The sequence below is a fragment of the Electrophorus electricus genome, chromosome 4 (genome assembly GCF_041902795.1).
Source record: "Electrophorus electricus isolate QZ-2024a chromosome 4, ASM4190279v1, whole genome shotgun sequence".
Taxonomy (NCBI): Eukaryota; Metazoa; Chordata; class Actinopteri; order Gymnotiformes; family Gymnotidae; genus Electrophorus; species Electrophorus electricus.
This window is the reverse complement of record NC_137500.1, coordinates 17429403-17442031: the sequence shown is the minus strand read 5'-3', so window position 1 is coordinate 17442031 and position 12629 is coordinate 17429403. Positions and strand designations below refer to the sequence as shown.

At 39.0% G+C, this 12629-nt stretch overlaps 1 protein-coding gene across 4 annotated transcripts in view; it reads right to left on the bottom strand.

Moving 5' to 3' along the window:
• Positions 1 to 1039: 1039 nt before the first annotated feature.
• kcnc2 (potassium voltage-gated channel, Shaw-related subfamily, member 2) overlaps positions 1040 to 12629 on the bottom strand; it is a 65474-nt gene continuing 53884 nt past the window's right edge. For 2 of the 4 annotated variants that reach the window (XM_027008748.3, XM_081712742.1), the window contains exons 2-4: positions 10367 to 11297; positions 8149 to 8319; positions 1040 to 2479 (exon numbers count right to left, since the gene is read on the bottom strand). In XM_027008748.3, coding sequence (XP_026864549.2) covers positions 2355 to 2479; positions 8149 to 8319; positions 10367 to 11297 — 1227 coding nt within the window. In that variant the 3' untranslated portion in view covers positions 1040 to 2354. Of the gene's footprint in view, positions 2480 to 5445; positions 5496 to 8148; positions 8320 to 9336; positions 9862 to 10366; positions 11298 to 12629 lie in introns of those variants that run through there. The other 2 variants (XM_035523664.2, XM_035523665.2) reach the window with 2 other exon arrangements.

Genomic DNA, 12629 nt, shown 5'->3' with positions numbered 1-12629 from the left:
GCTCAGTCCGTGTCTACTGCGCTCAGGGACACTCAAGTTGCGTTGTGTCTACAGACCAGCCATCAGTAGCTGCTGCACTCCCTGACCCTCTGCCAGTCCCTGTCTTTAGTGTGAGACACACCCCTCAGCCAGTTCTTGCCTCCGATGTGCGACACTCCCCAGTCAATTCCTGTTCCCGGCATGAAGCATGCAACCCAGACAGTCTCTGTTACCGGCGTGGAAGATGCCACCCTATCAGTTCCTGTCTGCAGCGTGGAGGACACTGCCCTGTCATTTGGACTACCCCTGTTCTCTAATAGACTGCATCTACTATATTACATTCAACTCTGTCTCTTTGTGCTTGGAATGTTACACATTCCTCTCATGTATCTACATACCTTTTTATATTGGTGTCAATGTAATTACTGAATAATTCACAAGACTAACTGAATAATATTTCCTAAAATAAAAAAAGGAGCAGTGTGCTTACTGTCTTCTATGGTCTGTATAGACATAGCTTTCTCTCAAACATGGCCGTCATGTTTGGATCAGACAGCACTGCATACAGAGCCAGAGGAGACTGACGCCAGCATTGATGCAATATGCATGCTTTCTTCAGCTACATCAGAATGGCTCCATGCTCGGCCTGGGTCAGACTGATCTAGCTATTCCCTGGTGGTTGTTATGGATACAGGCACTGGTAGGGGGTGGGAATGTCTGCTGCCAAATAACAGGCTCATCTCCGCTGTTTACATTTCTCCACCACGGCAATGGTTTCTACAGTGTGTGAAGATGGTCTGGATGAAAAGGAATGGTGGGAAGCTGATTTTCTGGATATAGACATCACATGCAAACAGACTAAAATATCTAAGCACTGTACATAAACTCCTAAATATAATTACCTCAGTGTAGCTTAACTATTACTACAATAGTTGAACATGCTATTGCTTTTTAAAAACCTATTTCCTATGTTTCTTTTATATATTTAAGGCTGTCATTTTACATGACCTGTAAACTTTGTCATAATCATGCACAGAATAAAGAAGCTGCATGCTATAAATGTTATCAAGATAAAGTGTTTATGTGACTATCTCACACTGCATTGAACTATGCACATTATTCAGGTCGAGTTTTTCTTTACAGGTTGACTGTGGGTCAGCATGCACTACAAAACGTTAACAAATCTTTCTACAATACAGATTGAAAATATGAAAAATATACATCAATTTCACACTCTATACAGAGTGGACATACAGCACACAATTACAGTATCATGACTATATAATCTACAAGAAACACAAAACTACAGGTTCTAGATTAAAAAATAAATGCTTTTACATTTTTGTCATAAATCAAAATGGTGCCCTGACTTCTTAAAGCAGCAGATAACACAGCACAGGTAATCATCCTCAGTTTCAGTAGTTGGAAAGAAACACATACGCACATATGTCGACACATTTGCACACACATACGCATGCACGCATATGTGACATCTTTAATCTCTTCATGGTTAAATCTAAATGAAGATCTTAATTCGAGTGTCAATGCCTGCAGCATGGTGCTTCAGCAGTGTGTTTTTTCAGCAGTGCTGTGCCTGCATGTGCCATACAGAACTGAAATCACAGTGTGAGTCGGTGCTGTTTCTCTTTATGTTATTGCACATCACATCGGACTTTTGCACTTGAAGATTTTCTAGGAAATGGCATGAGAGGAGGTTCAAGTGTTCAAATTAATCTCATCACCCCATACACGAATGCGCACATACACACACACACGCACACAAACACACACATTCGCTACACGCACATAACAACAAATCCACCATAAATACTACAAAAGATTAAAAGCATTAATGACAAAGTCACATTTATTAATCAGCATTTTAGTCTTACTCTGTTTCTACTCTTAAATATGAGTAATTCATACACTAATACTCCATTTTCAAACACATGGTGCTTCTACACATCTTGATATGCTTATTGCAAAGATGGAGGCCACGGTGAGGGTGGTGTTGAAGGTGGTGTGTGTGGGGGACTTGTGAACGTGCTACCTTCTGTGGGCACAGAGACAAAGCACACAACTAGAGTGGGACAGTAGTTAGTAGGGCCTGGGGTAGGAGAATGTGAGTGTGTTCCTCTGTATAAATGCAATGATTTAACAAATATCTGGCTTCAGAAGAAGAAGAAGAAGAGTGAATTAAGAGTTCACTAGCTTTTCTTTTTTTCCCCCAGCTGGCTTCAGTTTCTGCAACAAAGTGAAATTCCCACAGCCCAGAACTGTTAAATCCTGCAAACATTTCAATGCAGACCATCCAGTCAGAGTGTTTAATGTTGAAACTGTCCAATCACAGGGTTATTCTATTCCAGACTGTCCAATCACAGGGTTATTCTGTTCCACACTGTCCAGTCCAAGTCGTCAAATCCATCTGAATCTGTGCTGGCCCCTCTTTCCCCACTTCTGGCAGTTATTAGCTGTATCTCAGTCAGAGGTTTCATGGTAGCTGCAAACCCAACAACATCCTATGCATTAAGATACAGTACATTATAATTCCCATTTTTCCAATGCATTATTTGCTTAAAAAGATGCCTGGTCAAAATATAGCTTTAACATGAATAGCATATTTGTCTATTTTCATTAATGACATATGGATTTGTTTAGAATATACACAGCATTGTCAAAATTTAAAATAAACTTATGCAGTGTGAAAGCATACTTGTCAGATTTGACCAGTGTTTGTTAATGTATGGGTTAAGTGACAGTAATACAACAGGTGACATATTAAACATGGCATGGATGCATTGTGGGAAATGTAGTTTATGCTAGAAATACATGAGCATGATCTGATCATGCTAGTTGCTAAGCAATCTTTCTGTTTCCATAAGAGGCACTCCAAAAATTGCTGAGACAGTTGTAACTGATAATGTTATTATGTACACATTTTTGACCATAAGTTAGCAGACAGTGATTCACTGTTATGACTTGTCTCTTACATGGTTATTAATGATACTAAATAAGCATAACCATGGAATCCTAGCTGCCACATTGAAGTGATTCTCTTTCATCATTAAAATTAAATTATTTCATTCAAATATTGTTATGTAGGCCTCCTGTCCAGCAGCCCTGATCAATGAGACTAATGCTGAAGCACTTCACTACATTCCCCAGAATCCTCTGGGGAGATTATCATTCCCTGAGTTCTAATGTTAAACACCTGTGTTTAGTTCTATTTAATTCCTGTAGGTTAGCTGCTTCTTTGCAAATTATTGTCTCTGTTCCTGTGAGTGTACTGAACATTATTCATTGTTTCCTATACTCTCTGTGTTTTGACCGGTTTGCTTTTACTCGACCTTGTCTTTGAATTGCCCCTTTGTACTTCAGGATTGTTTCTCTCTGTCTTTTTTTGACTACCATTTTTGGATTTACCCTCTATAATAAACTATTAACTGATACACACATCTGGCCCTTCCTGCCTCATTACAAATATATCAAATTTTATTACAAGAGTCTTGTACAAATGTTTACAAACAACTCATTCATTATGTTCAAAACATATATCAACAGGTTCTTAAAAGACTGTTCAGCTAAATTTAAATAATTGATTTACCCCTTGGCTACATATTGCATAACATATGCCTTTTCCAGAGTGACAACACAGTGTGAGAGTGTTACCTGCCAGGCGCGAGTGGGCCGTTCCTCCTGTTTAAGGCAAAATATTGCCTACTGCTGTGTAATATATTACCAGCATCATGTCTCCATAGGAATGGATAGGCAGAGGCAGTGTTAGTGCAATCAGACCAAATTCATGTAAAAAATGAGGGTAGCGGGCACGCTACATGACTGACTCCTCCAGACACTCACATGTAACAACAACAACCACAACAACAACCATACATCAGGCATGCAGTGCCATAATGCACAAATGCAAACACACAAAGGGAAGTTCTTGAAAATGTCTAGTATGGAGTGATGCTGTCTATTTTGAACCAGCTTTTATTTTCTAGTATTTTCAAGAATCTTCAAGTTAAGTATCTTCACAGCATGTCCGTCAAGACTGAAACTGAAAACTAATGAATATAAAAACATCAGTTGAAATTGACAGAAGTTACAGATATATGTACAGTAATGTAATATCATGTATAAGTTAGTTTTATCATATCCAAATATTTATTTACATATGATCTCCCTGAGAAGTACTCCAAGAGTACACCACCAAGGTTACTAGACCAAGAATTCAATAACTTTACCCAACTATAATATAGTACATATACTATGTTCTAACATTCAATACCATTCAGTAGGGTGGTAGGTCCATATATGCATAAATAAGTTGAACGGACAAAACAAACTATGGCAACAGGAAGGGACTAAGGTCTGTCCATACAAGAAGTCTTTAAAACATGTCAATATTCAGTAGTCATTTGGCCTCAGGTCACTGGTGGGTTGGTGAAACAACACCATCAGATTGTACAGGGATAATTTTGGTATGGTGAGATCACTGGAGGCAGGGTGTTACCTGCCAAGCTGTCTAGGCTCTGAGATTACTTGTATTATTCAGACACAAGAGAATGCAACATTAACAACCTCATTAACATGCCAAACCCCTAACCCAGGCAGAGCAGTGTGTTTTTTAGCGGAGTCCACTGATCAAAATGCTAACAACCTGAAACTTTCCAACAGTCATCACTACACAACTGTGCTCATCATCATTTACAAGCAGAAGTGTCATTTATTTTCTTGATCATTATTCACCAGTAAATATTATTTCTATAAAAATAATCTGAGGAATCCTGCTCAGAGTTTGTTTGCTGCTTGAATTAAGAAGAAACAAATCAATTATTTAAATCAGAACTGTGGATGTACCAGTTTTGTTGTTGTTGTTGTTTTCTGGCTTTATTCTGCTTAACTTTGGGCCTTGGTGTCTTATGGCGGTTTTTGGCTCTTCTTTTATCTAATAATACTCTGAGGAAACCTGCCCAGAATTTTCAGTTTTTGTTAGTGATTGAACTAAGATGAATCAAATCAACATTTAAATCAAAATTGTGGATATTACAGGTATCTTGTGAATGTTTCTAGCTTTATCCTGTTCACCTTTGGTACTAGCAGACCTTGAAGTTGGATGATTAAATCACACCACCTAAAGCTTCTAACAACATTACGGAGGAATATGTTACCATGGAACAATAGCACCAATTGTTGGACCAGCAATACAATTTTTTACAGAACTTTGTACAACAGCAAAAATTTTCAAAACTTGTGTAAAGATCATAGTTGATTCTTCAAACAGGAGGACCAATGATCAGTCAAAGCTAGTTTATCAAACTGAATCTAGAAATAACTTAATAGGAATTTAATCATTTTAAAGTCTCATTTAAAACTTGGTCCAGGAACAGTAATGAAACCAGGACAAAGATAGTTTGAAAAAGTCTATTATGTTAGAATTTTACCAACAGTTTCCGTTTCCTTTACCTATATCACTTGAATGGAAATGTAGCCAGTAAGGATTTCCCTGGAGTTGTCTGAAAAAGAAGGAATGAAGACAGCTCAAGAGAGAGGTGGCACTGGATATTTTGAAGTACAGCAAACTTTCTGTCCATCCACCTACCCAAGATCTCCTCATTAGGTTATTTTAGGTGATTTTAATATGAATATCTTCAAAAATGATTTATATGCGTATTGAGGATTTTCTTAATATTTGGCTCCGCTTATTTATAGGAAAGCACAAAGCAAGCTCCTCCACTTTGTCAGATGCCAGTTTCTGCTAGCTGTGCAGAATCTCCCTGCATAAGCCAAAGAAGCTCACGGTTTGAATGATTATTAGCTGTCACAGCCAGTTTTGAAAGTGAACATTTAAGTCTTAAATACATGCATTTTAAGACACAGTTTTGTTTATTTACCCCATAGTTCCATTTAAGCCAGCAATGGCTCTGCTGTCATCATTTACCATAAGGTCAGCTGCAAGCCCTGTCTCTGAGCCTAAATGCACAGATGTAATGTAGAATTAGCCACACTGCTAGCAGTAATGTCTCACTAAATTAGCTTAGAAGTTCTTGTCATGATGATGCAGCTGATGGTGTAATGTATTATTTTTCAGTTTCACGAGTGTTGTTTCATATCTTTTAGTGGTTAATGCTGATTTCTGTTTTTCATCTTGAAGAAAGTGCATAGATTTTCCTGTATTTCTAGCATCATCCAAGGCAGATCCATGATCTGCATCAAACTCTCCACCCTCTACTGAATTACCAGTGAAAAGAGAAAGCTGGTAATTTTACAGAATCATCTCGACTTGTTTGACATGAAGAATTACTGATTTGGCCAAGGAAGCTTGATATGTAAATCACACATATGGTTAGAATTAAAATAATGATAAGACATCACATTAATATTAATCCAAAGAGGATGGAAAGGGAAATATGTTTTACAAGGGGGTGGATGTATCCATGTGTTTTTTTTTTACTGGGCGATTGGCAACTCCTCACATCCCTCCTCAAATCAAGACCTGATTATAGCTCTGGCTTTCAAAATATGACTGAAGACATGTTCACCCATTATGTTTTACTGCCCCCCCCCCCCCCCGAAGACATGCCCACCCATTATGTTTTACTGAAAATTCTTTAAATGATCTATCTGATATAGCATATTAATTATTGTTTATAAATATTGCTCATAAATTAGCTATCAATATTTCTATAATTTTATTACAACTTATTTCCCTAGTATTCTTCTTTTAAACCTACAGAAACACGTGACAGTTAACATATTCAGCTGATCATGATAATTTCTGCATTTACTGTCAAGTAGATTAGGTGAAGCAAGAAATAATGCAGCCACTTGCTCACATTTTCTCTATGTCTTTGAAAACAGGCATTTTGCCAGAGGATTTATTCTTAAGTTTAAAACAGAAGGTCCATGTTTTTATAATTATAGACCCATAACTATTTTACCACATTTTTATAAGATATTAGAAAAATAATGCATAAAAGGATTTTTTTCTACTTCTAGACTAATTTTTTTTCATCTAGACTAATTCAATTCTTTATAAACACCAGTATGGTTTTTGTAAAAGTCACTCCACTTATATGGCTTTCCTTCACCTGATTGACAAAATTACCTTGAAAAAAAATTTATTTACTTGTAGTGCTTTCATAGATCTTTGAAAAGCTTTTGATAGTCATTCATCATGTTTTACTGGAAAAGTTACAAATATGCTTTTCAGGATAATATGTACAACTGGTTAAAAAGCAGTAAATTCACTAAGCTGAGGAGATCAGCTGATAAGCTTTGAGGTCTTGCCATCAGGCAATAAGTAAATGGGTCTTGTTTAATTTTTTTTTAATTACCTCATAGTTGGATCAAAGATAATCGTAGGAGAAAAGTGATGATTCAGCCACTATTGTGATAGAATGGAGTATTCCCTAAGCATGTAGAAGAGAAAAGGCAAGAAAGATGAGAGAAAGGGATATGATTGGAGGATTCTAACCTCACTATGAGATGAGGAGATAAGAATAAGAATAAAAGAGGGCCCTAAACCTTTCAGTTGTTCTCAAGATGACTTGTTTATTGTATATGCTGTTGTTGTCAATAACATTTATCTTCTGTTTTTCGGTACCACCTGCATGCTGACTCTCATTGCCTGCAGTGCTTTGATTTTTTGCATGATATTATGCTGCCTGTCACCTAGCACTGCTGTGTGTTGCTGATATTGAAAGACTTCTGGTTGCTTTCATTTCTGCTGATGTGCACTCACCTTGCAATTGGCTTACATCAAAAGGCCTTAACAGTACAAATGATAAGACCCATGTTAATAGGCCACAAATGTTTTCACATCCTACTGGGTGGTAATGTAATACACAACATTACATTAGATTTGATAGCTCATTCCTGATAGCAGAACTGTATCAAGGCAAAGCAAATTAATGATAAAAAGTTTAAAGATGTGATTTATGGCCCACTGCAGTTCTATACTTTTGGGAGTAAAATGGATGAATCGGTGATCAAAAGAGACATGAGACAATACAAAATGAGTGACAGTGAAAAAAAAGTAAATGATGATGACTATGACAATGATGTTCAGGCACTGCTCCCAGGTTCTAAGTCAGACTATAGAAATCCCAAGCACAGGGAAGCACAGGCAAGGACTAGAAGGTTTGGGATGGCCTCTGAGAGGCACACCTGTTTTACAGAGGGCCGTCTCTGTAGTGCAGGTGTAATCACTGGCAGCCAGGAGGAAGCAGGTCCCTCCACTGTGTCCGTCATGCTCCCGCCCACTCATGTACTGCATAGGCACCCGCTCCTTTGGGGACAGTGTGAGGTCACTTCCGGCACTGCAGTCTGTAGATAACACTAGAGGCAAGGGAAAGGTGAGGAGAACTCAGTAAGAAAGAACAGTTGAAGGATCAGCTGAAGGTGGGAGAGGTCACACGGAGGATGCTGCTAAGTGAGGTGTTTCAACACAGATGAAAACTGATAATAAACAATGTCCACCTGCAGTAGCAATGATACCAACCAATTGCAGCTATGGCTAAACAGGAATCATTTCTGACATCTGGAAAGAGATAGTAACTTTTAGATAAAACACTTGACAAAATAGTGAGAACTGTAAGCAAAATGACAAATATAATAAAAAATATAATAGTAATATCACTGTTCATAACCTTTTGTTTGGCCATAGATGTCAGTGAAGTGTAAAAGCATCACTGGTCAGTGTAAGTCTTGTACGTTTTACTAATACAGAGGAATTTTATATAGCACTTTACTAGGGCATTCTGATTTGGAACAATAAATCAGTTCACATAATTTTAATACTTTCCTCACTTTGTATGAATCTAGGTTAGTAGAGGGCATTGAATTGTAATTAAAGATGATAGAATGAATAACTTTTTTATACTGTTATGTTGAATTAGTTTGTGCCATTGGTGAATGTAATAGTGGCACTGCAGTACTGTATTGTAATTGGTATGGACCAACTTTTTGCCATTAACTCAGACCAAAGCAGCACACTTAGATAGGTATAACAGAGTACCATGGCTGTAAACCTAACATTAGCATGCATACTCTACAGCAGTGCACTAAAAATAACAGTGTATTGGGTCAAACCTGGGTCATACTTGAATACTCCAGCACTTACCGTTAACAAATCAAAAAATGTACACTGATGAGCTATGTATCCTAATGACATGGTATTTTATGATTTCACCATTTCACCAATCAATGAGTCAACTTGAGTCAAGCTGTTTAAAATATATGCTTATTGTGTATAATGTTTCAGGTTGTATAAGCCTTATGTCTGCTCCACTAATACAGTAGTTTAGCACAGACGACATAGAGTGCTAATTCAATTCACTGGGCAAAATTAAAAACTTTGGTGGAAAACAGAATTCCTTGATTTTATTTTCAGTGTTAACATGACAGTAAGAGTTCAAAATCAATTAATTTTACAAGCCATCATGAGACAATAGCCTTGCATTAGCTCCTGCAATGCTTTAATCATAAAGTGGACTGAAATGTGAATGGATTGAAATTTCATGAGAGAGCCAGCAAGAAACTGAAAAAAAGATCCTGCATCCAAGGTATTTTAACATGATTCAGTTTGCCAAACAGTGTTAATTATTTGTTTAAAAACTGTGTTTCGTTTAGCTATACAGTATTTAGTTTAGTTTCAAGCTGTGTATATCCTAATTAATGTGTTGTTCTCTCTCTGATGCGACTCATCAAACTGATTATCTCCTGTGGCTCACCATCAACATATCAGAAATTACCATGAAGTCGTGCCTCTTCTACACACCCCCCTGTGTTCCTTCGAGCCCTACCGATGCTGCCAGAACACATGCTTACGTTCACTTCTAGTCAAGTGCCAGACAGGGATACAGCTACGCCTTCTCAGATCTGTGACAGGACAGAAAGCACCTCAGCCAAAATTATCCATAGCCTCAAATCTCCTAAGGATCACTTCACACAAACACAGACACAGACACATAAATACACACACACACACACACACACACACACACACACACACACACACACTCTCTCTCTCGCTCTCTCTCTATTTCTCTCTCTCTCTCGCCCAAATTCATCCTGTTATTTGCTTAAGGTGTGGCTCTTGCTTCATGAAGTATCAGGCACTATCATGCAATAAAAAGAGGAGCTTTTCCTTGCTGAAAACAAGCTAGCTGTATCATAAATCTCACTACTGTGTCCCCAAATATTTAGAAAATGTTATGAAACACAAACAAATTCAATGTAAGCTCCACCAGAGAGCTGCACAAGGAACACTATACTGGTAATAAAACATCCAATAGCCTACACATATTTTTTAACACTGCTGTCTCACACCCCAACACATGCCAGACCATGCAGAGGGATCCCTCCTCTCCTCTATGCTTTTCACCTGATTTATGGTGCTCCAGGCCCCGGTTCTGACCCAGACACAGATTGCCCTGGGTGCTGTTGCAGGTTGTGCTCAGGTCAGTCCTGCAATAGGATGGTGAGCCAGTCTGCACTGCCTGTGGGATGTGCTTCTTCCGCTTCTTGGGCAGCTTCTGCTTGGCCATGGCCAGAGAGTAATACATGCCAAAGTTATTGACAATGACAGGTACAGGCATAGCTATTGTGAGTACGCCTGCCAGGGCACACAATGCCCCAACCAACATGCCTGACCACGTCTGTGGGTACATGTCCCCATAGCCTAATGTTGTCATGGTGACCACTGCCCACCAAAACCCAATGGGAATGTTCTTGAACATGGTGTGGTCGCTGGCCGTTGGATCGTTGGGGTTAGCGCCAATCCGCTCAGCATAGTAGATCATTGTGGCAAAGATGAGGACTCCTAGGGCAAGGAAAATGATGAGGAGGAAAAACTCATTGACACTGGCCCGTAGGGTATGCCCCAGAACCCTCAGTCCAACAAAGTGACGAGTCAGCTTAAATATTCGGAGGATCCGCACAAACCGCACTACCCTCAGGAACCCTAACACATCCTTTGCTGCTTTGGATGAGAGGCCGCTCAAACCTACTTCCAGGTAGAAGGGCAGGATGGCTACAAAGTCGATGATGTTTAGGACACTTTTAACAAACTCCAACTTATCAGGACTAAAGGTCACTCTAACAAGGAACTCAAAAGTGAACCAAAGAACACAGACACCCTCCACGTAGGTGAGGGCAGGGTCTGTCTCTATCTCGTACTGTGGGGCCAACTCTGTTAGGCTGTCATTCCGTAATGTGTCTGTTTTGTTGATGATGGTGTTGAAGGCCTCGTGGGTCTCCAGGCAGAAGGTGGTGATGGAGACCATGATGAAGAACAATGAAGCAAAAGCCACAAACTGGGGAGAGAGAAAAAAGAGAAAGACAGAAAGAGTAAGCATTAACCATTGAAATTATAAAGAGACTGCTAAAAATTATATTAACAAGAATGATAAACCAGCACATGCTGCTTACTTTACTGAGGATTACCAGAAATACTCACAGCTAGCATACACTGAGATAAAAAAAATCTCAACCATGTTTTCACCAATACAGGACTCAAGTTTGTCAATATTCACTATGAAAGCCACAGCTGCTTGCAAAATTATCACATAAAAGGCATCTCTGCTAATGCCATGCATAATCCAATAGTGGGAGGTTCTGAAAGAGCAAGTAGGAAAAGACCAGGCATGAGTCAGAGAGTAATACAGTGACGTTTAGCCCACTCAATGATTGGCCTGTCAGCATGCCACCTCACTGCCGACTCACAACAATTCAGACACACACACGTCAAAACAGCCATATGCCCATGTGGCGTCAAACATGTTCCATTAGCTTCCTCCAGTTAATGCAATAATTATTAGTCCTGTTTGCATTTTGTTATAAGCCTGACAGAAAAGGGGGAGCACTAGTTCCATATGGACTCAAGGTTTACTTTGCCATTATTGCAGTTACTGCTATCTGAGCAGAAGGCTGAAATGCTTCTGTTCTATTTGAAGCTGCACTAAAGGTACTAAGTGATGTGAAAAAAGTCAGAGGCTGGATGGTGAAAGACACCCTGGGCAGAACAGCCCCCTGCAACTACATCTGTGAGGAGGGGAGTCCATGTTCAGATTTAGTTTAGAGCCCTATTGTTCCTTTAGCTCAGTTCCAAAGCTTTTACAAAACCAACAAAAAACTAAAAAACCTTAATTAGCAAGGCAGAGCACTTTTGTGCAACATAGTGCCATGCAGCATAATTTACTTTTACCTGACAGTTTTTTCCAAAGCATCTTACAAATTTGACTGAATACAACTTGAGCAATTGAGGGTTAGGTGCCTTGCTCAGAGGCCCAACAATGACAACCTTTTGGTGGGACTTGAACTACTGAGCTACCATTGCCCAATAACCAGCTCTATGTTTTGTATTCTGTAAACAGGAAGTAATAATGTTTTCATTCGGTGTAGGCTTTAGCTGTCTCCTGGGTGCTCTGCTGTTAGCTTCCTCTGTGCTCATGCACACCTCTGATCTCTGTGGGGTCTAAGATCTGAGCTGTGGTATCCCTGGTAACCCTCATTTTATCATACCCATTACAGTGATAGAAAGCAGAGAGGCCAGGCTGGTGTTTTAATGGTGTGAAATTTCAGGCAGGAAACAAATATAAGAACAGAGAAGGGCTTATACCAAGAATACTAAGCATCTTAAGCACAAA